Source organism: Capra hircus, chromosome 11 (assembly GCF_001704415.2).
Source record: "Capra hircus breed San Clemente chromosome 11, ASM170441v1, whole genome shotgun sequence".
Taxonomy (NCBI): domain Eukaryota; kingdom Metazoa; phylum Chordata; class Mammalia; order Artiodactyla; family Bovidae; genus Capra; species Capra hircus.
The window spans coordinates 104,479,042-104,506,255 of record NC_030818.1 but is presented as its reverse complement, the minus strand read 5'-3'; the positions used below and the strand labels follow the sequence as shown (position 1 = coordinate 104,506,255).

At 60.8% G+C, this 27,214-nt stretch overlaps 2 protein-coding genes across 2 annotated transcripts; both read left to right on the top strand.

Moving 5' to 3' along the window:
- On the top strand, nt 12,553-15,659 carry LOC106502686 (prostaglandin-H2 D-isomerase). Its single transcript, XM_018056180.1, has 7 exons — nt 12,553-12,813; nt 13,523-13,662; nt 13,756-13,832; nt 14,193-14,309; nt 14,453-14,554; nt 15,149-15,174; nt 15,518-15,659. The coding sequence occupies exons 1-6, from the start codon at nt 12,700-12,702 to the stop codon at nt 15,172-15,174; spliced, it is 576 nt and encodes a 191-aa protein (XP_017911669.1). The 5' UTR covers nt 12,553-12,699; the 3' UTR covers nt 15,518-15,659.
- Nucleotides 15,765-18,737, top strand: LOC108637178 (lipocalin-like 1 protein). Its single transcript, XM_018056182.1, has 5 exons — nt 15,765-17,000; nt 17,489-17,562; nt 17,694-17,804; nt 18,071-18,172; nt 18,429-18,737. The coding sequence occupies exons 1-5, from the start codon at nt 16,930-16,932 to the stop codon at nt 18,452-18,454; spliced, it is 384 nt and encodes a 127-aa protein (XP_017911671.1). The 5' UTR covers nt 15,765-16,929; the 3' UTR covers nt 18,455-18,737.

The window sequence follows — 27,214 nt, the reverse complement described above, 5'->3', positions numbered from 1 at the left end:
TACAGGGATGTAACTTTATTTAGTACTTTGAGGGTGATGCAGATTAAAGAAAAAACACTTCAAGGGAAAATGAGTTTTCCTAGGAAAGGAGCCATAAAAATGTTAACAGGCCTCTTGGCCAGAAGATAATGTGAATCACCTGAGACCTTTTGTATACAGGAAGGTATGCAAAAAGAAGCTCCTCTCGGCTGCGCGCTTAGTGAGCCAGCTCGCAGTTCCAAATAGTAAAAAGAGATAAGAAAGCCTTCTTCAGTGATCAGCGCAAAGAAATAGAGGAAAACAACAGAATGGGAAAGACTAGAGATCTCTTCAAGAAAATTAGAGATACCAAGGAATCATTTCATGCAAAGATGGGCTCGATAAAGGACAGAAATGGTATGGACCTAACAGAAGCAGAAGATATTAAGAAGAGGTGGCAAGAATACACAGAAGAACTGTACAAAAAAGATCTTCACGACCAAGATAATCACGATGGTGTGATCACCCACCTAGAGCCAGACATCTTGGAATGTGAACTCAAGTGGGCCTTAGAAAGCATCACTACAAACAAAGCTAGTGGAGGTGATGGAATTCCAGTTGAGCTGTTTCAAATCCTCAAAGGTGATGCTGTGAAAGTGCTGCACTCAATATGCCAGCAAATTTGGAAAACTCAGCAGTGGCCACAGGACTGGAAAAGGTCAGTTTTCATTCCAATTCCAAAGAAAGGCAATGCCAAAGAATGCTCAAACTACCGCACAATTGCACTCATCTCACATGCTAGTAAAGTAATGCTCAAAATTCTCCAAGCCAGACTTCAGCAATACGTGAACCATGAACTCCCTGATGTTCAAGCTGGTTTTAGAAAAGGCAGAGGAACCAGAGATCAAATTGCCAACATGTGCTGGATCATGGAAAAAGCAAGAGAGTTCCAGAAAAACATCTATTTCTGCTTTATTGACTATGCCAAAGCTTTTGACTGTGTGGATCACAATAAACTGTGGAAAATTCTGAAAGAGATGGGAATACCAGACCAACTAACCTGCCTCTTGAGAAATCTGTATGCAGGTCAGGAAGCAACAGTTAGAACTGGACATGGAACAACAGACTGGTTCCAAACGGGAAAAGGAGTATGTCAAGGCTGTATATTGTCACCCTGCTAATTTAACTTATATGCAGAGTACATCATGAGAAACGCTGGGTTGGAAGAAACACAAGCTGGAATGAAGATTGCCGGGAGAAATATCAATAACCTCAGATATGCAGATGACACCACCCTTATGGCAGAAAGTGAAGAGGATCTAAAAAGCCTCTTGATGAAAGTGAAAGAGGAGAGCGAAAAAGTTGGCTTAAAGCTCAACATTCAGAAAACGAAGATCATGGCATCCGGTCCCATCACTCCATGGGAAATAGATGGGGAAACAGTGGAAACGGTGTCAGACTTTATTTTTTTGGGCTCCAAAATCACTGCAGATGGTGACTGCAGCCATGAAATTAAAAGACGCTTACTCCTTGGAAGAAAAGTTATGACCAACGTAGATAGTATATTCAAAAGCAGAGACATTACTTTGCCGACTAAGGTCCGTCTAGTCAAGGCTATGGTTTTTCCTGTGGTCATGTATGGATGTGAGAGTTGGACTGTGAAGAAGGCTGAGAGCTGAAGAATTGATGCTTTTGAACTGTGGTGTTGGAGAAGACTCTTGAGAGTCCCTTGGACTGCAAGGAGATCCAACCAGTCCATTCTAAGGGAGATCAGTCCTGGGATTTCTTTGGAAGGAATGATGCTAAAGCTGAAGCTCCAGTACTTTGGCCACCTCATGCGAAGAGTTGACTCATTGGGAAAGAGTCTGATGCTGGGAGGGATTGGGGGCAGGAGGAGAAGGGGACGACAGAGGATGAGATGGCTGGATGGCATCATGGGCTCGATGGATGTGAGTCTGAGTGAACCCCGGGAGATGGTGATGGACAAGGAGGCCTGGCGTGCTGCGACTCATGGGGTCACAAAAAGTCGGACATGACTGAGCGACTGAACTGAACTGAACTGATGCAGAAAGAAAGCCTGGTCTCAATAAGGGTCAGGACTGCTGCCCCTGCATCACTCTGCATATTCCATTATTTCTCTGTGTACAACTTGGGGTATATAAGCTGCCTTTGAAAATAAAGTTGTGGGTCTTGCACCAGTGCTTGGCTCCCCCATGTTGTTCTTTTCTTTCTCTCCTTTTCAGGCTGAATTCCCATCTGGAGCTAGAGGCTCGCTGTGTCTACTCATTTGCCTGGGCTTCTAAGACCCACGCGAGAGGGAGCCCCCGGCGGGGCACCCTCCACTGTTCAAGCGGGCGCCTGTGGCCTACGTAGACGGTGCAAGTCCCTTGTCTCAGGGCTTTATGGGCTTTCTATGTAAACCAAGGAATACAGCCTCTTTTTCTTCCCTATTTTCTCTCCTCTCTCTCACTACACTATTCTTCCCTAATCTCTCTTTATAGCTCTAATTAAATAATTCTTTCCTAATCACCGATGCCGTCCCCACTTCAAATTACCCTGGATCCACCGGGGCTGGACCCCGGCACCACTGGGCCTGGGGGCGGGGCTGGAGAGCAGGGCAGTGGCCGCAGGCAGCTCTGGCTGAGACCCAACCTTGGTGCAGAGTGGGTCAGTGCCCGGCTGGCCCGACAGTCTGTCTCCACCACCCACCTGCCCCCAGGACCAGAGCATGGCTGGGCCATCTCCCAGCGGGGGTGGCTGGGCCACGGCTGTGCCCGCCAGACCAGGACAGGCAGGCGTGTGTTCCAGGGTGGCCGTCCAGCTGGGCACAGGGTGTCCTCAGCTCTGGTGCTGGTGGTGACGCCCCCAGGCCTGGCTGGGAGCTCCTAGCTGCTGTCCTGGCCCATGAGACCCAGATGTCCAGGATGGCGTGCCTGACTCAGACCATGGGTACGGGGGCGGGGGAACCAGAATGTCACCGGAGACCCTCACAGGAGCTGGCGGTCTCAGCAGGGGCCCCGCCCACTCCATCTGGGACCAGAACCCAGAACGGGGCAAGCTGGGCAGAGGGACTCATGGCCCCCCACCAGGGAAGCCGCTGTCCAGGCCTCTCAGGGAAGGAGCCTGGGGCTCCGGTGGGAGGCATCATCCTGCCGGGAGCACTCAGAGCCAGGCCCCGGGCCCCGACCAGCTCCAGGGCTTCGGTCACCCCGGGGCCACAGCGGGCCTCTCCAGGTCTGTCCCGGGCACAAGCTGAGGAGGATGGGGCGAGAGGGCACCCAGCCTGAGGGTCCTGGAGCCGCCAGGATGGAAGGAAGAGGGTCAGGGCAGGCGGGTGGGGTCTGGAGCCCTGGGGAGGCAGGAACATCTCCGCGCCTCCTCGTGTAGGGAGAGACCATGGCTCTGGGAGGCCAGGGTCAGCCTGTCCTGTCAACCCCGGGGAGCCTCTGGCGCTGGCCCGTGCCTCAGGGCAGCCCCAGCACAGGCTCTGCCGGCTGAGAGGGTCCCTGGCTCCGGGATGCCCAGGCGGGATGGACGGGGGTCCCGGGACCTGGCCCAGCCCCAGCCCCCATGGTTTCAAAGCCAATGGTCCCCCCTTGGCCCAGTGGGCAGCTCCTTCAAGGTGGACCGAGCGTGATTCAGGACAACCTTGACCATCTTCAAGCTCAAGGATGACCATCACTTTCCCATCACCGGGCTCTGCTCGGGGGCGGCTGGGAGGCAGGACAGCCTGGGGTGACCCCCGTACAGACAGGTGGGAAGGTCGACAGCCCCCGGTGGGGAGGGGCCAGGCAGCTGCAGCCAGAGCTCCGTTGGGGGATGAGGTGCCCAGGCCCAGGCTGGTGGCAGAGGGTGGGTCCAGGGGCACAGGGACTTCACCCAGGGCACCCCGACTTCACCCAGGGCACCCTGACTTCACCCAGGGCGCCCAGACTTCACCCAGGACGCCCCGACTTCACCAAGGGCGCCCCAACTTCACCCAGGACACCCCGACTTCACCCAGGGCGCCTAGACTTCACCCAGGGCACCCCGACTTCAGCACCCACCAGGCTTCCCACCCTGACTTCCCCAGGACACCCCGACTTCACCCAGGGTGCCCCGACTTCACCCAGGACACCCCGACTTCACCCAGGGCGCCCCAACTTCACCCAGGGCACCCTGACTTCACCCAGGACACCCCCAACTTCACCCAGGGCACCCCAACTTCACCCAGGACACCCTGACTTCACCCAGGGTGCCTAGACTTCACCCAGGGCACCCCGAATTCAGCACCCACCAGGCTTCCCACCCTGACTTCCCCAGGACACCCCGACTTCACCCAGGGCGCCCCGACTTCACCCAGGACACCCCGACTTCACCCAGGGCGCCCCGACTTCACCCAGGGCACCCTGACTTCACCCAGGGCGCCCAGACTTCACCCAGGACACCCTGACTTCAGCACCCACCAGGCTTCCCACCCTGACTTCCCCAGGACACCCCGACTTCACCCAGGGTGCCCCGACTTCACCCAGGACACCCTGACTTCACCCAGGGCACCCAGACTTCACCCAGGACACCTGACTTCAACACCCACCAAGCTTCCCACCCCGACTTCACCCAGGGCACCCCGACTTCACCCAGGGCACCTAGAATTCATCCAGGACACCCTGATTTCAGCACCCACCAGGCTTCCCACTCCAGCTTCACCCAGAACACCCCGACTTCATCCAGGACACCCCAAGTTCAGGACCCACCATGCCCCCCTGAGGGGTGCAGCCCCTTGAGAAACGTGTGGGTGCAGGATCCTTCCTGAGGCGCCCCAGCCTCACGCCCTTCCCTCTGCCTACCTCTCCCCACCGGCCCCATCCTGCAAGCACTGAGCCCACACCCTGTCCCCCGGGGCCTGAAAGGTGGGTCCCCCGCCCAGGAAGGATCCAGAGCGGCTCCCCCAGTCACAGGGCAGCCAGGGGAGGCCTGGGGGCACCCAGAGGTGGGCTGTGGTGAGCAGCCTCACCGGCAGGAGGAGGCAGAGGGGAGACGTGGTCGGCATCAGCCAGGCGCTCTGTGTGGAGGTCACGGCAGGTCCCCGAGGGCAGAAGGTGGGCTCTGGAGGGAGGGTCCTCCCAGGGCTCACCTCCTGCTCACAGGGCAGAGGGAAGAGCTGAACAAACTTGAGGGGAAAATTCATCAGGTTTGTCCAGAGCCTGGGCATCACCTGTGACCATGTTGCCTTCCTGCCCAAGCCCTGCCCCGAGAGGCCGAGGTGGGCAGGGTGGGGGCCTAGGAGCCCCGAGGGGCTGAGGCGCTCGGGTGGGGTGGGGTGGGGTCCTCTGGGGAGGGACCGACACTGGACCCCAGGCGCCTGCGTCCTGGCCCAGGCCCCCTGGTAAGGAGGCCATCAGGACCCAGGCAGCTGGACTGGGCACAGTGGCTCTGGAAGAGGGTCCGGGGCAGGGCTGGGGCCACCGGGGCCCCAGAGTCACGCACAGTAAGGGCACCTGGGGGTGGGGGCTGGGGGTGGGGGCAGGGGACGCGGGAGGAGCAGCTCGTCAGGTGGAGGAGGCCAGGGCAGGGGAGGGTCAGCCTGAGGGCAGAGAGGACTGGACTTGCGGGGCCCATCTGTGTGACTGGAAGAGGGAGGGCCCAGGCCCAGGGGACGTGTGCTGGGGGACTGGGCAGGGGGCACTCTCGAGATGAAAGGTTAAAGCTACAAATGCAAGATTAGCTTCAGGGCCTCAGAAGAAACCCAGCAAGTGAGAGAGGGCCTGACCGGGCCTCACTGAGTACATCAGGGACGTGGGGTGGGGTGAGGAGCCCCAGGACGCCTGCAGCACTCTGCCCCCAGACCCAGAAGAGACCCAGAACCCCCTCCCCACTCAGGTCCCCCTGCCCCGCGCCCTCCCCGCGGAGGCCCCCGTCCCCCAGGCCTCCTGTGCCCTCTGGGGCCCGTCTCCCCACCCCGTCTCTTTCCTGCCTCTGTTTCTGCGGGGTATCTGCTCCCAGATGGCCCAGGCCCGCCCTCTCCCGAGACGCTTCGCCCTGCCTCTGAGCCCGCCCTGCCCTGGGCTGCCCCCTCTCACCGCTGGTCATTGGTCGAGGCCCTGCCGGTGTCTTGTCCTTCGAAGCCATCGGTGCCCACACCCACCCTCACCAGGAGTGAGCGCTTGGTGCGGGGAGGAGGGGGCAGGACCACCCGACGGCTGATGCCGGGGTCGCCCTGGCTGCAGGGCAAACTGCGGGAGCACCCAGAGCCAGAGCGCCCTCTCTGCCGTTGTCAGGCTTTCTTCTCTGGCCCCCACCCCACGGCTGGGCACGCTCCCGGCCGTCCTGGGCTCTCGGGACCAGGAGAGCTGGGCCCCTCCTCACACACAGGCCGCCGTCGCGAGCACCCAGCGGGGGCCTGGGGAGCGGGGAGCCAGGGGGACCCAGACAGAGCCCAGTGTCCCCCCGGGGTCCCCCTGCTGCAGGCCCTGCTCAACGCTGGGCTTCCACCCCTGGGGCCCTGAGCGGCAGGAGCGCCCACCGCAGGAGTGTGCCCAGCCCAGGGCCCCGGGCCCAGACCCGAGTGGCGGCCTTCTGGCCCCTGAGGGCACCAGGGGACCCTGCGCACCCTCAGGCCGGCCTGACATGGTCAAGTTATGGAGGAGAGAAAAATGCCATAATCCAGAGACTCCCCTGAGGTCCTGGAGGTGCAAGACCCCACGAGCAGTCTCGGCTTTGGGGCCCTTTCAGGGGTGCCCAGCCTGGCCACAGCGCATGCCCCAGGGGACGTGGTGCCCACAGGCCCCGCCTTCCCAGAGACCACCCATGCGGCCTTCCACAGGGGAGAAGACAAGTTTAGCTCCGACCACCCTCCACCAGGCTGGATGCTTCTGGAAGTCTGAACACTGGGTGTCACAGCTCAGGGAGGCCGGGACAGGCGGGGGCGTGAGGGGCAGGCCGCTCTCCCGGAGCCCTGCCCACCCCTCCCTGGGGCAGAGCGCTGCAGCGCCTCGGCCTCTCTGGGGGCGGCAGAGCAGCCCTGGGCCCTGCTGGCCCGGAGCGTCCTCGGGCCCCCGGACCAGCCCGACCTCCTGGGCTGGGAAAGAAGAAGCGGAGTGGAGATGTGGTCATCACAGGGGTCAGCAGAGGCCAGCCCAGGGCACGGAGCAGACAGAAACACAGGCGGGGCCCGCCCAGGGGCGAGTGGGCCCATGTGGTCTGGGCAAAAACTCAGAGATGGCCTCGCCTGGGGGCACCCCGAGTCTGAACTCGCCTCCTTAAGTCACACAGCAGCTGTCCTCTGGGGCCTGGGCGGGCGCGGTGGAGTCCTGAGCCCCTTCGTTCGCCAGCCCTGGCGGTGCCCAGCTGCAGACCCAGGGCCCCCGTTCCCTCCTTGAATGTGGCCACACTGTGCCTGTCTCCACCTGGCTACCCCAGGTCTCTCCCAGGGCACCCCTGGACATGGGGCCCATCCGGGAGCCGGGCAAAGCCTCAGGGAATGGGGAGGAGGCCTTCAGGCATTTTCTGGAATGTTCTTTCTAGCAGTTTCTGGGTGACCCAGGGTTCTGCCCCTCTTCCACTTAAAATCTCCGTGCTGGGGACCCCCTCATGCTAGGAGCATCTCGGAAGTGGGGAGCCCCGAAGGCTGTGAGTCACCTGGAGGGTGGGGGGCTGGCCTGAGGGGTGCAGTGGGGTCTGGGGGGTATGCCCCCTGCCCTCCAGCTCCCTCTGAGAGCCCTCCCGCAGGCTGGGTGGGGTGGAGGGGGTACTGCTGATGGCTCAGCAGCAAGCAGGTGTGCTCCACCAGGGCCCTGTGAGGTGGGTCAGCGAGGGCCCCCGGGTGTGGGGAGAGCCTGGGCTCTGAAGGGCCAGCCATGTCGGGGGAGGGCACTGCACGGAGACTGGGGCCCGTCACTGCCCCCAGGAGATCAAGTCTAGGCTTATCTCTGACCCACCCAGCCAGAAGGAGGAGGATGGCACTCGTGACCTCCCAAGGTCCAGGCCAACCCCTAGCACGTCTGTGGCCAGCGCCTACCCCCCAGGCAGATGCCCATCCGCCTCACGCCCAGACCCCGGGCTCTACGGAAACCGCAGCCTCAGCTCTGCTTAGTGCTGACCTGTGGCTCACATGCCCGTGGGGCCCACAGAGCAGCCTGGGTCCAGTCACATCCAGAGCTACTGGATACCGTGATGGGCCCAGGGGAGGGGAGGAGCCTAAGGGTAGACGCAGGTCAGCCTCTGGGGGACCCCTTCTGATGCCAGGGCTGGGTGTGGGCTCCTGAGAGGCCAGCTCCAGCCTCCCAGGTCAGGGCCGTGCCCTCTCAGCTGCCCCACCTGCCTGTCCCTCGGAGAACCAGCGAGAACGCCTGGGCTACCAGGGCTGGCGGCTCGACTTTCTGTGGGTGCCAGGAGGGGCCTTGCCTCCCTACGTCCCGCGCGCCCCCCACCTGGAGGGCAGAGGAGGCCCAGCCTGCAGGGCTGACCACAGGCAGGCCAGGCTCAGAGCCAAGCCACCGGAACGGGACCGTGCGGGGGGAGCCTGGTGCCCGAGACGCCCCTCCCCGGCCACAGCCTTGCATGGCCCACGGGCAGGAGGGAGGGGAGAGACCTTGCAGGCGTCTCTGAGGGGGTCACTGGAGAGGGCCCCACCTCACCTGGATCTGGCAGAACCGAGTTGTTGCCGCTGGGGGGGCTGGTACGTGTGCCCCCCATCAACAGCGCCCTCAGGGGGCCGCCTCCTCCCCCTGCGGGGCCCAGCAGCTCCCCCGGCACCCGCTTCCTGGGCCCTGAAATCGAGTCCTGGGTCCTCCGGAGCACAACCAGGCCCAAGCCCCGACCCAACCGCACTCTGCTGGGAGGACTGGGGAAGGGCCCTCCGGCCTCTGCCCAGCCCTGCCCGCAGAAGCCCCCAGCGCTGCGAAGAGGCTCCCGGAACAGAGCTGCCCAGGTCCACGCTCTGATTCCTACGAGGCCCCGCGGGCAGAGCACACTGCTCTCCCAGGGAGCTGCGGGGAGACCAGCCCCGGCCATGCCCGCCCCATCCCTCCAGCCCAAGCTCATCTTGCCCCCACCTCCCCAGCCCCAAGCCAGGCTGCCCAGAGGTGCTGGCAGGGGCGGGACTGGGGGGTGTACTGGGGGTTCCGCCCACCCCAGCAACTCTGCAGCCCAGCCTCTCTCTGGTGGGAAACGCGTTGGGAAGACAGACAGAGGCTCCTAGTAAGAAAGAGCTGCTCCTCCAGCCATCGGCCATCAGAGTGGCTGCACCACAGCAGTCGCTGAGCAGCCTGGAGCGGGGAGGCCACACTAGGGGGCTCCGCAGGGCTGGTGGGGGCGGGAGGGTGGGGCGCGGACTGGGAGACAGGGAAGATGGGGCTGGTCAGGCTTGGGGAGGGGTCAGTAGCGCAGAGGAGACTGGGGCTCAGAGGGTCAGCCACTCGGGAGCAGGCACGACAGGAAAGCATTGAGGTGGGGGGAGCGGGGGAGGTAGGAAAGCCCCCCAGCGCCCCGGGGAGCAGTCCGAAGCGGAGGTCTGAGCGGGGTCCAGCACTCAGGGCAGCGCCGGCCAGGCTGCGAGGGAAGACCGGGCCCATCTGAGCGGAGCGGCCTCCTGTGTCGTGGGCTGGGCGGGGGCTGGGTGGGGGCTGGGCGGGGGGCCCTCCAGCTGCAGCCCTGGCCTCTGTCGGGCATGGTTCTCAGGGAGAAGCCTGCACGGGCAGATGGGGAGCCCGGCCTCCTGGCCAGGCAGGGCTGAGCCCCAGCCGCCCACCCCGCAGGGCCCTGGAGGGCGGCGTGCAATGGGCACGGTGGCCACCAACAGCCGGCTTTCCGAGCTGGCAGCACTCAGAGACTCCCCTCTAGGGGCCTCAGGAGTCCTCAGCCCACCCCCTGGAGACCCGGGGGAAGAGCAGCCACCCCCGCCCAGACCCCTGGGGGTCTTGCTGAACACGGCCCATGCAGAAGGGCTCTGAGGCCCAATTCCTCACTCCACAGTGTGGACGAACCAGCCCAGCCACCCACCTCCGTCTGGGTCACAGGGAGGCCGAGGGGCTGATGCAGTTCCTGCTCCTCCAGACCCCCCGGCCTCATCCAGGCCACAGTCAGCAGCGGTGGCCAGTCTGGGAGCAGGGGAGGAGGGGATGTGGTGTCCATGGGCAGAAGAGGGGGGCGGACATACTCCCTAACCCTGGGCCTGGGGGTGGGCGCCCAGGGTCCCCGGAGCCTCCCTGCTCCCTAGAGGGGCACCCTGGTGACCGGGCCCGAAGGCCCCTCCTGTGGGGCCGGGGCCTGCCCACGAGAGACGTGCGGGCCCAGCCCGTGGTCCTCGCGTCCTGGGCCGCCTCCTCCCACACGCTCTCTGCCCTCTACCTGCGTCAGTCCCCTGCCTTGCTCTGAGACATGTTTACTGCTGGCAGAGGCGCTCTGGTCTTGGCGTGACCGGGGCTCGGCAGGCACGCAGCTCAGCCCCGAGGACCCAGGAGCCTCCCCACGGCCAAAGAGCCGAGGGGCTCAGTGATGAATGGCAGGAGGCCGGGGCCCACACGGACGTCCCGGGCCTCCCTCTCACCCGCCTCCTCCTGCCCCTCTGTCGTCCTGAAAGGAGTCCCCCACTCTGCCCTGGGCCAGGCTGCAGCCTGGGGCAGACCCAGGGCGGTGCAGGGCCCGGGACCAGCCCCCCAACTCCTGCCTGCTTCTGACAGACTGTCCCCCCACGGCCTTGAGCATGCGGAGGGGCAGGGTGCATGGGAGGCCAGGGCAGAGCAGTGGGGGTCCCCTCGCCCCGCCTCCAGCCTCTTGTGCCAGCTCCCCCACACTGGCCTCTTTCGGGGCCGGCCCCCGCCAGCCCTGGCGCCACTGAGGAGGCAGGGGGCCCTCTTCATGGTGTCGCCCAAAAGACTCTGTGCTCTGGGATCCTGGGCCATCCTCCAGGGGCGGGGCCCCCACAGCAGGGGTCTGGCCTGGCACCTAACCCTTACTAGGACCCCTGTGGGCCTGGGGCCCGCCATCCTGCCCCTGCGAGGTGGGTGGCAGGGCCCGCGCTGGCTCCATTCAAGGAGCTGACCCGGCCCACGCCTCCCCTTCCGCGTGGTTTCCGGACAGCCCTGGGTCCGGTCCAAAGCCAGAGGCCGGGCTGCCAAGTATCCAGCTTCCGGGCGGAAGGTGCCAAGCACCGGACAGGGGCTGCACCCTGTGGTGGGCTGGGCCCGGGGTGTGTGCCAGCTCCTGTGTCCCCCAGCCACAGCCATGTCCCCTGTGTCTGCACCACGCTAAGGACTTCCTTCCCCAGCCTCACCTCCTCAGCCCCCACCCCAGGTGTGCGCACCCACCCACTCACCGCTGCTCAGAGCTGCTGACCCCACTCAGTCCTGTGCTGAGGCCCCAGCTAATAGGGGTGGCCTTGGTCAGGACCAGAGGGACAGGGGACACTTGCCAGATTTGAACAGGGCCCAGGACCTCAGAGACAGCCTGTCAACCCAGGGAGGCCTCTGGGGGGAGACGGCTCTCTCTGCAGGGGGTGGGGACCTCACGTCCTCTGGCCCCGGGGGAGCCACCAGCTTGGCACCCCAGGTAATAGGACAGGCAGGGTGGGGCCACTGCAGGTGTGGAGCTGTGCAGGTGTGGAGCTGTGCAGGTGTGCAGGTGTGGAGGAGTACAGGTGTGGAGGAGTGCAGGTGTGGAGCTGTGCAGGTGTGCAGGTGTGGAGGAGTGCAGGTGTGGAGCTGTGCAGGTGTGCAGGTGTGGAGGAGTGCAGGTGTGGAGCTGTGCAGGTGCGCAGGTGTGGAGGAGTGCAGGTGTGGAGAAGTGTAGGTGTGCAGGTGTGGAGCTGTGCAGGTGTGCAGGTGTGGAGGAGTGCAGGTGTGGAGCTGTGCAGGTGTGCAGGTGTGGAGGAGTACAGGTGTGGAGCTGTGTAGGTGTGGAGCTGTGCAGGTCAGGTGTGGAGGAGTGCAGGTGTGGAGAAGTGTAGGTGTGCAGGTGTGGAGGAGTGCAGGTGTGGAGCTGTGCAGGTGTGGAGCTGTGCAGGTGTGCAGGTGTGGAGGAGTGCAGGTGTGGAGCTGTGCAGGTGTGGAGCTGTGCAGGTGTGCAAGTGTGGAGGAGTGCAGGTGTGGAGCTGTGTAGGTGTGCAGGCGCAAGGAATGGACCTCTGCCCAAGGCCGTGGGGCCGAGGCCGGGAAGGACGCCCCGGGGGCCCCCAGCCAGACCCCGCCAGCTGGCTCCGGGGACGCTGTGTTGCACACCAGGCCCTCCGGCTCCACTCTGGGGGGAGCTTTGGCTTCTTTCCTTTGGCCCAAGTTTCCCATCGCCCCCTGGCCTGCTGGGCCTTCCGGGACGAAATTCAGGCAGTGCAAACAGAGCCTTGTGTCGCCCCAGGGTTGCAGGCTTGGACACAGAACAATGGCAGGGCTTGTGACGGGACTCAAGTGACCAGAGGCCCCAGAGGTAGGGCAGCACCAAGGCACTTGCCCCCTGCCCCAACCAGGCTGCTGGAGTGGACCTTCCCAGGGTGGAGGAGGGGCCTGCCACGCGGGGGCCTCTGCCCCCCTAGCTCAGCCCGGGGGGCAGGCCCAGGCTGTCCCAGTCAGTGCCTCTTACATAAGCAGCCCCGTGGGGGGCGAGGCCGCCGCTGGACTCTGCTGCCCTGTCCCCCACCGCGTCACGAGCCTGCAGTGGGCTGTCCTTGGGCCTGGGCGGAGGCCAAGCCAGGCCCATAAATAGGGGTCTCTGGGCGGCCTCCCTGCCTCCCGCCCGTCTCTCTGCCTGTACCGCCGGCCCGGTTCTGGGAAAATGGCCACTCCGAACAGGCCGTGGATGGGGCTGCTCCTGCTGGGGGTCCTGGGAGTCCTGCAGACCCCAGCCCCGACCGAGGCCGCCCTGCAGCCCAGCTTCGAAGAGAGCAAGGTGAGGGAGGGCTCCTGCCAGGCGCAGAGACAGGGCGGTGCCCGTGGGCAGCGGGGAGCTCTCCCTGGGCAGCGGGGAGCAGAGAAGAAGGGCTGGACCGGCCGGAGGAGGCTGACCGGGAGAGGCCTGCCCAGGCGACTCACCGACAGAGAATAGCCCTACAGAGAGGAGCCCGCCGGGCAGGGACGCGCCTGTGAGCGGGAGCGCGCGCCTGGCCCGCGGGTCACCTGCGCGCCCGCCACCTCTGACCCAACACGCTTAGCCCAACGAGCGCACGACGCCCAGAGCAAACAGGCGCACCTTCCACACCTGGCCTGGGACGCACCTCCGTGCGGGAGCGCGCAGATGACGGGGCAGCCGGGCGGCGCCAGGAATGGCGAGGGACCGAGTGCGCCCCGGCGCGCGCCCCTGCCCCGGGAACACGCGCGCAGAGGCCTGCGGGGGGTCGCTGCAGCGCGTCGGGGCGGGTCTCCCAGCTCCGCGCCCCACGCCCGCATCCGACCCCTCTAGGGAGGCCCGGCGACCTCCGCCGCCCGCCCCGGCGGCGGGAGCGGGACCCCGCGGTGGGGGCGGGGCCGCGGTGAGCGGAAGGGGCCGCGCCCGAGCAGGGGGGCCGGGGGCGCTGCGAGGCGGCCGGGGGCGGGGGGGTGCGCCGCCCAGCCGCGGCGGGAGGGTCCCGGCCGACCGGCATGGGGTCCTGTCGCTGCAGTTCCTGGGACGCTGGTTCACCTCCGGCCTTGCCTCCAACTCGAGCTGGTTCCTGGAGAAGAAGAAGGTGCTGTCCATGTGCAAGTCTGAGGTGGCCCCCGCGGCGGATGGCGGCCTCAACGTCACCTCTACCTTCCTCAGGTGGGCAGCGGGGCGGGCATCTGGGGCCCAGAGCTCGCGGCGCAGGGACACCCCCAGCACCCAACCCCTGACCCCAGGATGACCTGCCCACAGGAAAGACCAGTGTGAGACCCGGACCTTACTGCTGCGCCCGGCCGGCCCCCCAGGCTGCTACAGCTACACCAGCCCTCGTGAGTGCGGCCAGGAGCGACACTTGCTGGCCGGGACTCTGGGCCACACCCTGCCCGGCAGTACAGGGGAGGGTGAGGGGTGGCTGCCCCGCCAGGGCCGGCCTGGGTCTGCCCAGCAGCCCCCATGAAGGGCTCTCTCTGCAGCCGTCCGTGCCCCACGCGCCCCTCGCTCCTCTGGCAGCTCTGCACCCCGGGGCTCCTGCCCTCCTTGCCCCTGCCTGCGATGGCCTCCCCTGGCCATCTCTCCTACCCAGAGGGCCGTGGCTGCGGGGTTTGTGGCTGTCCCACGCACCCCTGATTTTCTGAGCCCTTCTGGTTTGGGGACACGGGGCCCTGCGGGGCTGTCTCCCGGGTCTCCAGACTGGAGCAGCACCCACGAGGTGTCGGTGGCGGAGACAGACTACGAGACGTACGCCCTGCTCTACACCGAGAGTGTCCGGGGCCCGGGGCCGGACTCCCTCATGGCCACGCTCTACAGTACGTGTCCCGGCGCCGCGCCCACCGCCAGGCCTGGGGCTCCACCCGTGGGGGCGGCTGGGGGTGCCCTGGGCTCGGGAGCAGGGGCAGAACGGGGATCCTCCAGACAAACGGAGGCCGAAGGCTTCTCCCCACTGCCCCAGGCCGCACCCAGACCCCCAGAGCCGAGGTCAAGGAAAAGTTCACCACCTTCGCCAGGAACCTGGGCTTCACAGAGGAAGGCATTGTGTTCTTGCCCAAGACTGGTGAGCACGCTAATCTGACGGGAGGGGATTAAGGTCAGATTAGAGGCAGACAGACCGTCTCCTGATCCGGGGGAGGCCGAGGGGTGGAGCCCGTCCGGCCAGACTGCCCACTGACTGGTGCACGGCCTCCGGAGCGGGGGTAGTCTGGCCTCACACCGAGACCTTGGTCTGCAGTCCCTGGGCCCGGCCCAGGAAGATACGCCTCAGGAAACACCCCCTCCCCGGATTCACCAAGCGCCCACCGTGTGCCAGGCCCTGGCTCGGCCCCCGGGACGCAAAGGCCCCAGCCTGGGAGGGGTGCAGGGCAGGCCCTAGAAACGGGGCTTGTGAACGGGTGTCCGCGTCGGGACGCAGGGACAACCACACGGGGCTCAGCACAGGCTCCCTGAAGTGCCCACGGCCTCCTTGCCAAGGAAGCCTGCTCTGGCCCCGGGGGCGGGGGGCGGGGGGGGCCGGATCTTCCTTTCGGAGGGGTAGACAGAGCCTGGGGGAGGGGCGGGAGTGATGGGGGTGACAGTCAGCAGTTTAGGGGTCACGCCTGCCGCAGGGCGGGCCTGGGGCACTGACCGCAGGCCTGGGCTTCTTTCTTGGCAGACAAGTGCATGGAGGTGCACACATAGGTGAGTGGGGCTGGGGGCCACCTTCCCCCAGCAGCCCCTCACTCGTTCATTCAACACGCGCTCACCAGCAGCTTCCCCTCTGCCACGAGGGCTGGCCTCCGCCGACAAGGGCTGCTTCACAGAGAGGCCTCCGCTGGGGTTCAGCAAGGTCACTGGGAGCAGGCGGAGCGGGCGGCCGGGACAGGACTGCGGTGGGAAGACCAGGGGACGGCAGGGAGGCCGGTGCCCTTTGCTGAGAGGCCTCAGTGGACGGGCCCTTGCGACCTGAGGCTGCAGGGGGCTGGGGTCTTGGGGTGGGGGGCGTGTGGCCGGCCCCACCCACAGGTCCCGCTCTCCTGCCCAGGTGAGTCCGGCTCTCAGGACCTGGCCCTTCTGCCCTGCTCAGCCGTTTCCTGCAACACCCGAGACCCCAGCCCCAGCCCCTCGCCATCCCTGCCCGCCTCAGCCTTTATCCCGCTCTGAAAATAAACTCTGAAGCAAGTCAGCGCCTGGCTCCTGACTGTCTGTCTTGCAGTTGGGCCTGGCTCTGGCCAGCTCTCCAGGGACCTGACGGCCCCCCTTTGCTTTGGGCCTGGGTGTCCCTTCACCCTCTGTGAAATCTCAGCGGCTGGCTCTGCAGGAAGCCCCGAGGGGCGGGTAGGGGCGCACTAGCTCGGCCCCTGATGGCATGGGAGAGGTGGCTGGCCGGAAGCCGGGACAGCTCAGAGAAGCTGTGTTCCCATGCACTCCATGCAGCCGGATCTCACCCACTGCAGCCCCTCCAGCCACCCCCTCAAGGCATGGCCATACTTGGGCCCCTGTCCTGGGCCCCCTGGCTCACAAGGCGTAGTGCCCACAGCAGCCTGCCCACCAGGCCCTGTCCAGGCCCCCAGGTTGTGAGGGTCAGAGGTGAGGGTGAGATTTTGGAATGGCTTCCCAAGGCTCTGCCTGAGCCCAGGGCTGGAGGCCACATCCCACAGGGCCTGCCAGGCCTTCTCCTCCCCTTGCTCTGGGGCATCCGGCCCCCTCCCTGGGAAGGATGGGCGGGGTCTGGTGGGGGCCACTGGGCCAGGGCAACCCGATCGGAGCCTATCACGGTGGGGTCTGTCCCAGGCGGGCAGGCCAGCGCCCCAGGGAGCAACCCGATCGGAGCCTATCACGGTGGGGTCTGTCCCAGGCGGGCAGGCCAGCGCCCCAGGGCATCTCAGGGGCATAAAGGCACAGTGGGAGAGGCCACCACAACCCTCCTGTGCTGCTCCGGAGCCCTGCGCCGTCAGCAAGAGCCGCCTTCCAGGATGCTGCAGACGCTGCTGATCAGTGGGACCCTCGCCCTACTCGCTGCAGCCCCAGGCCAGGCCCAGGTCCCCATCCAGGCTGACTTCGATGCCAGCCAGGTGCACACGGACGTGCCCGGGCTGGCAGCCTCTGTCTGATTGCGTTCTACCAGACAGGCCAGAGGGCTGAGGGAACCCAGCCCAGCCCCTACTCTGGTTCAAGCTCAGCTCAAGGGGACCAAGCCCGCATCCGCCTGTCTGGCTGACTTGGGGCGGGGGGTGCAGAGGACAGTAGGCCTCTCAGGCCCAAGTCTGACTTCTGTCCCCACCACTCGCTGGGCCACCAGCCAGATGAGAGCAGCTGCCCCCCAGGTTCGGGTCAGGTTTGACGTGGCAGCCGGGGCTGCCCCCAGCTCGTCCTGTCCCCCTGCAGTTCCAGGGCCCCTGGTACGTGGTTGGGGCGGTGTCGGACGACCAGGGCTTCCTGGACGCTAAGGACAACATGAAGATGCCCGTGGTCTTGGTGACCTCCTTGGCTAACGGCAACTTGGGCATCAAGTTTGGGTTCCCCACGTAAGTGATCCCAGGAGTCCCACCTTGGACTGGCCTTAGGCCCAACCAGCGTACGGTCAGGTGGGAGCCAGGAGGAAGCAGGGGTGCGCCCGACCCATCAGGGGGTCAGAGCCAGGCCCCGCCTGTGCTAGACTGCAGGGCCGTCGAAACCTGCTCCTCAGAGGGGCCCCACCTGAGGGTGTGGGGGAGCCGTGTCCGTGTGTGCGTGTGCACGAGTGCCAGTGTCTGGAAGGGAGACGGGGAGACCCCACAGGCCCCGCGTCCCCTGGCTGTGCCTCTGCCCCAGGATGTCTCCTCTCCTCTAAGTGAAGCGTAAAGCATCCGTGTGATCAAGCGTGCATCTGATGGGGGACAGGCGGCCTCGGGGCAGCCGGCAGCAGCCAGGCGGCAGCCGTTTTTGTCGCGGCCGGGCCGCGTCTTCAGGACACCCAGCGGGGCTGGGCGGTGGGCAGGGGCTGCAGCTCAGGCCGCTGGGGTCCCCTTCCCAGGCCCGATGGCGGGTGCCAGGAGACGGACAGCACCTTCACCAGGGGGGCCGTGGACGGGCAGTTCAGCAACGCGGGTGAGGCGGGCACGTCGCGGGCGGTGCCGGGCGGGTGGGGGCAGCGGCAGGGCCGGCTCGCGGGGACCGTGGGGATGGGCAGGGGGCGTCCAGGCCGGCGCCCAGCTCAGCACGCTCCCGCCCCCACCCAGCTATGGCCCAGACCGACATCAGGGTGGCCTTCACTGACTACAAGCACTTTGCTGTCATGTACTTCGAGACGCAGAAGGGGGCTGTAAGGAACACCTGGCTGCAGCTCTACGGTGGGTGACGGGTGGCGGGAGGCCCACCCACCTGAAGGGCCACACCCGCGCCGCCCCGGCCCCATCGCAGCCTCCTCTGGGGCCACTTGGGAGGCCTGCTCTGTGGTGTCCCCGTGTGCCTCCCCAGCGAGCCCTGACTGGGAGGCAGGAGAAACCAGCGTCTCCCAGCGTCTCCCAGTGTCTCCCTGGGCCCCTCCCCAGCCCCGTCCCACCTCCCACTCTCCCTCCCAGCCCTGCCCCTCTGCTCACGGCGCCCCTGCCCTCAGCCCGGGCCCCAGAGCTGTTTCCTGAAGGCGCCCAGAGGATGCGGGAGCTGGCACCCAAAGTGGGCCTGAACCCCAGCCAGGGCGTCCTGCTGCCCAAGTCAGGTGAGCACCATCTCCTGGCCGCCCAGCGCTGCAGGGGCAGAAGGACCCCCGACCCAGACTGGGGTTTGGGGGCGTGCGGGAGGCCCCAAGGCTCACTCCTCCGGCGCTGGACGCACAACAGGAGGGCCAGGGGAGGGAGGAGGGGGTCACAGGCAGGGGAGGGGCTTGGCCCCTCGGGGAAGGGTCCGGGACCTCTGCCCCGGGGAGGTGGGGAGGGGGCGCCCGGCGTTTCCTCAGGACCCGCTCTCTTCCACAGACCAGTGCGCGGAGGTCCTGGCCTAGGTGATCGGGGAGCACAGCTGCCCAGCGCCCCGCAGCCCCGGGAGGCCCCGCCCACCCTGGGCAGGGCGGAGCGGGAGGGGCGCGAGCTCCACCCCAGCGGGGCCGCAGCGCAGGAGCTGGAGCCCGGCGGTGATGGCGGCGCCCGCGGCCCAGTCCTCGAGGAGCAGCTGCCTCTCTACCCCACCCCCAGCACAATAAAGAGTCTCCACAAGCCGCTGCCGCGCCTTTCGTGGACGTAGGGGCAGAGGGGCCGGGTGGGCCGCGGCGGGGGCGCCCCGCGAGAGGGGCCGCCTGGGAGGGACAGTGTGCGGCTCGGGCTCCATCCCCACCGGGGAGCGCTCTGCAGCTGGTTCCGGGGCCTGGAGGGGCAGGGCAGGACACTTGCCCGGCAGCCCTGCCCACCGCCTGGGCAGGAGCTAGGCCCGAGAGAAGTGGCTCCTTTGGTGGCCGGACAAGGCATCTCAGTGGCTTCCTTGAGTCCCCCTCGGACCCCCGGAGCCAGGCCAGGGGTGCAGACCTGCAGCTGCCCGAGAAAGTGACCCCCGACTCACGCCCGGTAGGCACCTGGGCTCCTTGGCCCCCGGGTCCCCCCCACCGGGGCCCCCCTACAGCCCGGGGGGAGCCTGCACCCCATCCACCCTGGCCTGCCCTCCAGCACCCCTTCTCCCTGTCGCCTGCCCACAGATGTCTGTCCTGCCGTTGTGTTTATGAGGGAAATCGTGCTGTCCTTTCACGGCTGGCCCCGAATCATTTCAGGGGAAAATGGCACGGCACCTGCACTGTGACTCGTCCAGAAAACAGTCGTGCACGACGTGAACATGTAGAAAGCTGACCGCGGTCCCGCGGGTGACAGCTAGCTGCGCTACTCTTTCCGCCCGTCAGCTGGCTGGATGCTTTTCAGTAGAAACGCAGCCCTGTCCTACCAGACTAGCGTTCTCCATCTGGGCCCTTCCGGGCAGCGTTATCCCTGGGAGGAAGAGCCCCCACGTCCCAGGGGCCCCAGACAGCCCCTCACCCCTGCACGCCGGGACCCCCACCGGTGCCGCTGATGCCCGGGCAGCCAGCCAGGCTCTGACCCGCTGTGGGCACCACAGGGGCGGGACCTGTCCTGTCTGCCCCTGCCCCCAGCCTGACACCTGTGCCACAGAGGCAGGCAGTAGGTAGGAAGGCGCAGAGCCAGCCCCTCCCACCTAAGATGCCAGCTGCCCACCAGACAGGCATCTAGAGAGGGACTGGCGATGAACCGGTTGGTCTATTCAGCGTGCTCTCCGCCAGCCCCCTTGGCCGAGGCGCACAGCTTGTGGGAACTTCGCTCTCCGGGCAGGGAGCACACCCAGGGCCCCCGCAGTGAAAGCGCCAAGTCCTACCCGCTGGGCCGCCAGGGAATTCCCAGTTGATCGGCTGGTTCGTTGGTTGACATTCGGCTTCCACACAGACAGAGAGAAGACGGCCTGGCAATCGCCTAAGAGCGGGGACTCGCTGTGGGGCGGGGAGATGCAGCCTGCCCTCGCGGCCCCCTGGACCCCGGCAGGGCCACGCCCCTGGCGCCCGCCGATGGGCCCAGTCCTGCACGCCCTGCTCTGGCCACAAGGGGGCAGCCTTCAGCCAGCTGCGCACCCGGGTCCCGAGGCTGCACGTGTCGCGGTCAGCGCGCCGCTCCTCAGCCCACAACCGGCCCGTGGGTCCCCTCAAGAGAGCAAAGGACAAACACCTTGGGTGGCCAACAAGGGCCCCCTCAGCTGACCCCACCGGTATTATTACAAAGAGCCCGGTCACTGGGAAAAAGATTGTTCCACGCCTAAGCACTCAGGAGCCTTCAGTTTCAGCCTCTAACCAGCCTTTCCAACATCCTCCCAACCCCCAGCACCGGGGCTCCGAGGAATCACAGGGGCTCCTCCCAAACCTCCTCCTAGACATACTCTCTGCTTTTGGCCACGCCACATGGCATGTTCCCCCACCAGGAACCAAACCCAAGCCCCTGGACTGTCAGGGGAGTCCCCAACCCTCTCTCTCTCTCTCTCTCTCTTTTTTTCCCTTAAACTGTGTCTTTTCTTTCTGTCGAGCTCTCCTTGTTAATCAGCTTGGACTGGTCACTGAAGATTCACGTTGACCATAGGGACAGAAGAGTTTTATTTGAGCTAAACTGAGGGCTGTAGAGCAGAAGGCCCAGACTTAAGAAGCACTTGAATTGTGCTCCCCAAGCTGCAAAATGAGGAGGGACGTTTATACAGGCAAAAACTGCAATGATACATAAACTGTCAGGAATTGGGATAGAAGCTGACAAGGAGGAAGGCTGTTTGTAGGGCAAGAATCAGTGGGGTCCAAAACACACAGCTACAAGGAGAGACCTTGAGACCATAAGGTCGCAGGTGGTTGTGGCTAGCAAAGTCTGATCCAGCTTAAAACATTCAAGTTCCCAGCGAGGCAGGAGCTGTCTGAAACCACGTCCACAATGGCCACCCGGGTCCAATGTGGATGCCTGAACCACAGCTCTATATCTTGTCAGAACAACAAGCACCAAACACGACAGGGATACATTTTCTCAAGGTCTGAAGACAGGTCAGCAGGTGCACAGCAAGCCAGCATGACCTTGGTGTCTGGGAAGGGACTCTCATCTTCCAAGGAGTATAGCACTGTCGCTGGGGAGGAAGGGGCAGGAGGTGGCAATTATCCCTGTACTCAGAGTGAACATTCTAAGCAATCAGGTAATGCATTTTCCCCTTCCTCCTCATTGTGTTAAAGCAGATACACAGTTCATGTTTGACAGGCCATAAGACAGGCTGCTCTAATTAGTGTAAAGTTTAAGTCAAATTATGTATAATCAAGAATCACTCCCCCACGCCTTAATTCTTGCATCAGCCATGTCTCCCCAGAGTGCTTGTTTAATTTTCTCCGGCTCAAGTGTGCCCTTCTGCATCCACTGTTCTAAGACACAGACTTCCGGCAGGAGATTTCTGAGCACCCCCTCCGACCCGTTCTGTCACTTGAATTTGACCTGAAGAGATCTCCATATGTACACGCTCCCCGTCCCGAGGGACACGATATCCAGGAAGGGTCCTCCCTGGCATCAAGGGGAAAAGTTGCTGTATCTGGAAAAAAAAAAACCCCAAACCTGCCAGTCGGTCAGCAATGCTTTCAGAGAAACATCTCCACAGGAGGAAATGCAAAGATTCGTGAATAGAAACCACATTTAAAGTGGAGTCAGGAGCTTCCACATTAAGAAGTGGCAAGAATACACAGAACTGTACAAAAAAAGGTCTTAATGACCCAGATAACCACAATGTGAGATCACTCACCTAGAGTCAGACATTTGGAGTGTGAAATCAAGCGGGCCTTAGGAAGCGTTGCTACGAACAAAGCCAGCGGAGGTGCGGGAAGTCCAGCTGAGCTGTTTCAAATCCTAAAAGATGATGCTGTGAAAGTGCTGCACTCAATATGCCAGCAAATTTGGAAAACTCAGCAATGGCCACAGGACTGGAAAAGGTCAGTTTTCATTCGAATCCCAAAGAAACGCAATGCCAAAGAATGCTCAAGCCACCTCACAATTGCACTCATTTCACATGCTAGCAGGGTAATGCTCAAAATCCTTCAAGCTAGACTTCAAACGTCTGTGAACCAAGAACTTCCAGATGTACAAGCTGGATTTAGAAAAGGCAGAGGAACCAGAGATCAGATTGCCAACATCCTTTGGATCATAGAAAAGGCAAGAGAATCCCAGAAAAACATCTACTATTGCTTCATTGACTATGCTAAAGCCTTTGACTGTGTGGATCACAACAAACTGGAAAATTCTGAAAGAGGTGGGGATACCAGACCACCTTCCCTGCCTCCTGAGAAACCAGTATGCAGGTCAAGAAGCAACAGTTACAATGGGAGAGGAATAATAGACTGATTCAAAACTAGGAAAGGAGTACATCAAAGCTGTATATTGTCTTATTTAACTTATATTGAGAGTACATCAAGAGAAATGCCAAGCTAATTGAAACTCAAGCTGGAATCAAGATTGCTAGGAGAAACATCAATAACATCAGATATGCAGATGACACCATCTTAGTGGTAGAAAGCAAAGAGGAATTAGAGACCGTCTCGATGAAGGTGAAAGAAGAGAGTGGAAAACCTGTCTTAAAACTCAACATTCAAAAAACTATAATCATGGCATCCGGTTCCATCAATTCAGTTCAGTCACTCAGTCATGTCGACTCTTTGCGGCCCCCTGGACCGCAGCACGCCAGGCCTCCCTGCCCATCACCAACTCCTGCAGCCTGCTCAAACTTATGTTCATTGAGTCAGTGATGCGATCCAACCATCTCATCCTCTGTCATCCCCTTCTCCTCTTGCCTTCAATCTTGCCCAGCATCAGAGTCTTTTCCAAAGAGTCAGTTCTTCACATCAGGTGGCCAAAGTATTGGAGCTTCAGCTTCAGCATCCGTCCTACCAATGAACACTCAGGACTGATCTCCTTTGGGATGGACTGATTGGATCTCCCTGCAGTCCAAGGGACTCTCAAGAGTCTTCTCCAACACCACAGTTCAAAAGCATCAATTCTTTGGCACTCAGCTTTCTTTATGGTCCAACTTTCACATCCATACATGACCACTGGAAAAACCGTAGCTTTGACTAGATGGAACTTTGTCGGCAAAGTCATGTCTCTGCTTTTTAATACACTGTCTATGTTTGCCATACTGTCTCTTCCAAGGAGCAAGCACGTTTTGATTTCATGGCTGCAGTCACCATCTGCAGTGATTTTGAAGCCCAAGAAAATAAAGCCTGTCACTGTTTCCACTGTTTCCCCATCTATTTGCCATGAAGTGATGGGACCAGATGCCATGATCTTCGTTTTCTGAATGTTGAGCTTTAGGCCAACTTTTTCACTCTCCTCTTTCACTTTCATCAAGAGGCTTTTTAGTTCCTCTTCACTTTCTGCCATAAGGGTGGTGTCATCTGCATATCTGAGGTTATTGAAATTTCTCCTGGCAATCTTGACTCCAGCTTGTGCTTCATCCAGCCCAGCATTTCTCATGATGTACTCTGCATATAAGTTAAATAAGCAGGGTGACAATATACAGCCTTGACATACTCCTTTTCCCATTTGGAACCAGTCTGTTGTTCCATGTCCAGTTCTAACTATGCTTCTTGACCTGCATACAGGTTTCTCAGGAGGCAGGTCAGGTGGTCTGGTATGCCCAGCTCTTTAAGAATTGTCCACAGTCCGTTGCGATCTACACAGTCAAAGTTTTTGGTGTGGTCAATAAAGCAGAAGTAGATGGTTTTCTGGCAGGCGGCTGCGGCCGGCGCACTAAGCGCGGCCGAGAGGAGCCACCCCACGTCTGAGGTCAGGGGCAAGTGGCCTTGAGTGCCAGGCTGCGACGGCGCAGGAAGCTACCGAGAGGAGCTACCCCACATCTGAGGCCAGGGCGGCGGCCAGGAGGAGCAACCCCACGTCCAAGGAGCGGTGGCTGCGCGGGCGTAGGAGGGCCTAGAGGAGCCATCCCACGTTGAAGGTCAGGAAGGGCGGCGGTGAGGAGATACCCTTCATCCAAGGTAAGGAGCAGCGGCTGCGCTTTGCTGGAGCCGCTGTGAAGAGATACCCCACACCCAAGGTAAGAGAAACCCAAGATGGTAGGTGTTGCAAGAAGGCATCAGAGGGCAGACACACTGAAACCATACTCACAGAAATCTAGTCAATCTAATCACACTAGGACCACAGCCTCGTCTAACTCAATGAAACTAAGCCATGCCCACGGGGAAACCCAAGACGGGTGGGTCATGGTGGAGAGGTCTGACAGAATGTGGTCCACTGGAGAAGGGAATGGCAAACCACTTCAGTATTCTTGCCTTGAGAACCCCATGAACAGTATGAAAAGACAAAATGATAGGATACTGAAAGAGGAACTCCCCAGGTCGGTAGGTGCCCAATATGCTACTGGAGATCAGTGGAGAAATAACTCCAGAAAGAGTGAAGGGATGGAGCCAAAGCAAAAACAATACCCGGCTGTGGATGTGACTGGTGATAGAAGCAAGGTCCAATGCTGTAAAGAGCAATAGTGCATAGGAACCTGGAACGTCAGGTCCATGAATCAAGGCAAATTGGAAGTGGTCAAACAAGAGATGGCAAGAGTGAACATCGACATTCTAGGAATCAGCGAACTAAAATGGACTGGAATGGGTGAATTTAACTCAGATGACCATTATATGTACTACTGCGGGCAGGAATCCCTCAGAAGAAATGGAGTAGCCATCATGGTCAACAAAAGAGTCCAAAATGCAGTACTTGGATGCAATCTCAAAAACGACAGAATGATCTCTGTTCATCTCCAAGGCAAACCATTCAATATCACAGTTATCCAAGTCTATGCCCCAACCTGTAACGCTGAAGAAGCTGAAGTTGAACAGTTCTATGAAGAGCTACAAGACCTTTTAGAACTAACACCCAAAAAAGATGTCCTTTTCATTATAGGGGACTGGAATGCAAAAGTAGGAAGTCAAGAAACACTTGTTGGCATGTGAAGTCAAGTGGGCCTTAGAAAGCATCACTACAAACAAAGCTAGTGGAGGTGATGGAATTCCAGTTGAGCTGTTTCAAATCCTCAAAGGTGATGCTGTGAAAGTGCTGCACTCAATATGCCAGCAAATTTGGAAAACTCAACAGTGGCCACAGGACTGGAAAAGGTCAGTTTTCATTCCAGTCCCAAAGAAAGGCAATGCCAAAGAATGCTCAAACTACCGCACAATTGCACTCATCTCAGAGGCTAGTAAAGTAATGCTCAAAATTCTCCAAGCCAGGCTTCAGCAATATATGAACCATGAACTCCCTGATGTTCAAGCTGGTTTTAGAAAAGGCAGAGGAACCAGAGATCAAATTGCCAACATCCTCTGGATCATGGAAAAAGCAAGAGAGTTCCAGAAAAACATTTATTTCTGCTTTATTGACTATGCCAAAGCCTTTAACTGTGTGGATCACAATAAACTGTGGAAAATTCTGAAAGAGATGGGGATACCAGGACACCTGACCTGCCTCTTGAGAAATCTGTATGCAGGTCAGGAAGCAACAGTTAGAACTGGACATGGAACAACAGACTGGTTGCAAATAGGAAAAGGAGTATGTCAAGGCTGTATATTGTCACCCTGCTAATTTAACTTCTATGCAGAGTACATCATGAGAAACGCTGGGTTGGAAGAAGCACAAGCTGGAATCAAGATTGCCAGGAGAAATTTCAATAACCTCAGATATGCAGATGACACCACCCTTATGGCAGAAAGTGAAGAGGATCTAAAAAGCCTCTTGATGAAAGTGAAAGAGGAGAGTGAAAAAGTTGGCTTAAAGCTCAACATTCAGAAAACGAAGATCATGGCATCCAGTCCCATCACTCCATAGAAAATAGATGGGGAAACAGTGGAAACAGTGTCAGACTTTATTTTTTGGGGCTCCAAAATCACTGCAGATGGTGACTGCAGCTGTGAAATTAAAAGACACTTACTCCTTGGAAGAAAAGTTATGACCAACGTAGATAGTATATTCAAAAGCAGAGACATTACTTTGCCGACTAAGGTCCGCCTAGTCAAGGCTATGGTTTTTCTTGTGGTCATGTATGGTTGTGAGATTTGGACTGTGAAGAAGGCTGAGTGCTGAAGAATTGATGCTTTTGAACTGTAGTGTTGGAGAAGACTCTTGAGAGTCCCTTGGACTGCAAGGAGATCCAACCAGTCTATCCTGAGGGAGACCAGCCCTGGGATTTCTTTGGAAGGAATGATGCTAAAGCTGAAGCTCCAGTACTTTGGCCACCTCATGCGAAGAGTTGACTCATTGGAAAAGACTCTGATGCTGGGAGGGATTGGGGGCAGGAGAAGAAGGGGACGACCCAGGATGAGATGGCTGGATGGCATCACCGATTCGATGGATGTGAATCTGAGTGAACTCCGGTAGTTGGTGATGGACAGGGAGGCCTGGCGTGCTGCGATTCATGGGGTGGCAAAGAGTTGGATACGACTGAGTGACTGAACTGAACTGATTTTTCTATGATCCAGCGGATGTTGGCAATTTGATCTCTGGTTCCTCTGCCGTTCTAAATCCAGCTTGAACATCTGGAAGTTCGCAGTTCACATACTGTTGAAGCCTGGCTTGGAGAATTTTGAGCATTACTTTACTAGTGTGTGAGATGAGTGCAATTGTGTGGTACTTTGAACATTCTTTGGACTTCCCTGGTGGCTCAGATGGCAAAGTGTCTGCCTACAATGTGGGAGACCTTGGTTCAATCCCTGGGTTGGGAAGATCTCCTGGAGAAGGAAATGGCAACCCACTCTAGTATTCTTGCCTGGAAAATACCATGGACGGAGGAGACTGGTAGGCTACAGTCCGTGGGGTCACAAACAGTCGTATACGACTGAGCAACTTCACTTCACTTTCACTTTGAAGATTCTTAGGCATTGCCTTTCTTTAGGATTGGAATGAAAACTGACCTTTTCCAGTCCTGTGGCCACTGCTCAGCTTTTCAAATTTGCTGTCGTATTGAGTGCAGCACTTTCACAGCATCATCTTTCAGGATTTGAAATAGCTCAACTGGAATTCCATCACCTCCACTAGCTTTGTTTGTAGTGATGCTTTCTAAGGCCCACTTGAGTTCACATTCCAGGATGTCTGGCTCCAGGTGAGTGATCCCACCATCGTGGTTATCTGGGTCGTGAAGATCTTCTTTGTATAGTTCTTCTATATATTCTTCCCACGTCTTTGTAATCTCTTCTGCTTCTGTTAGGTCCAGACCA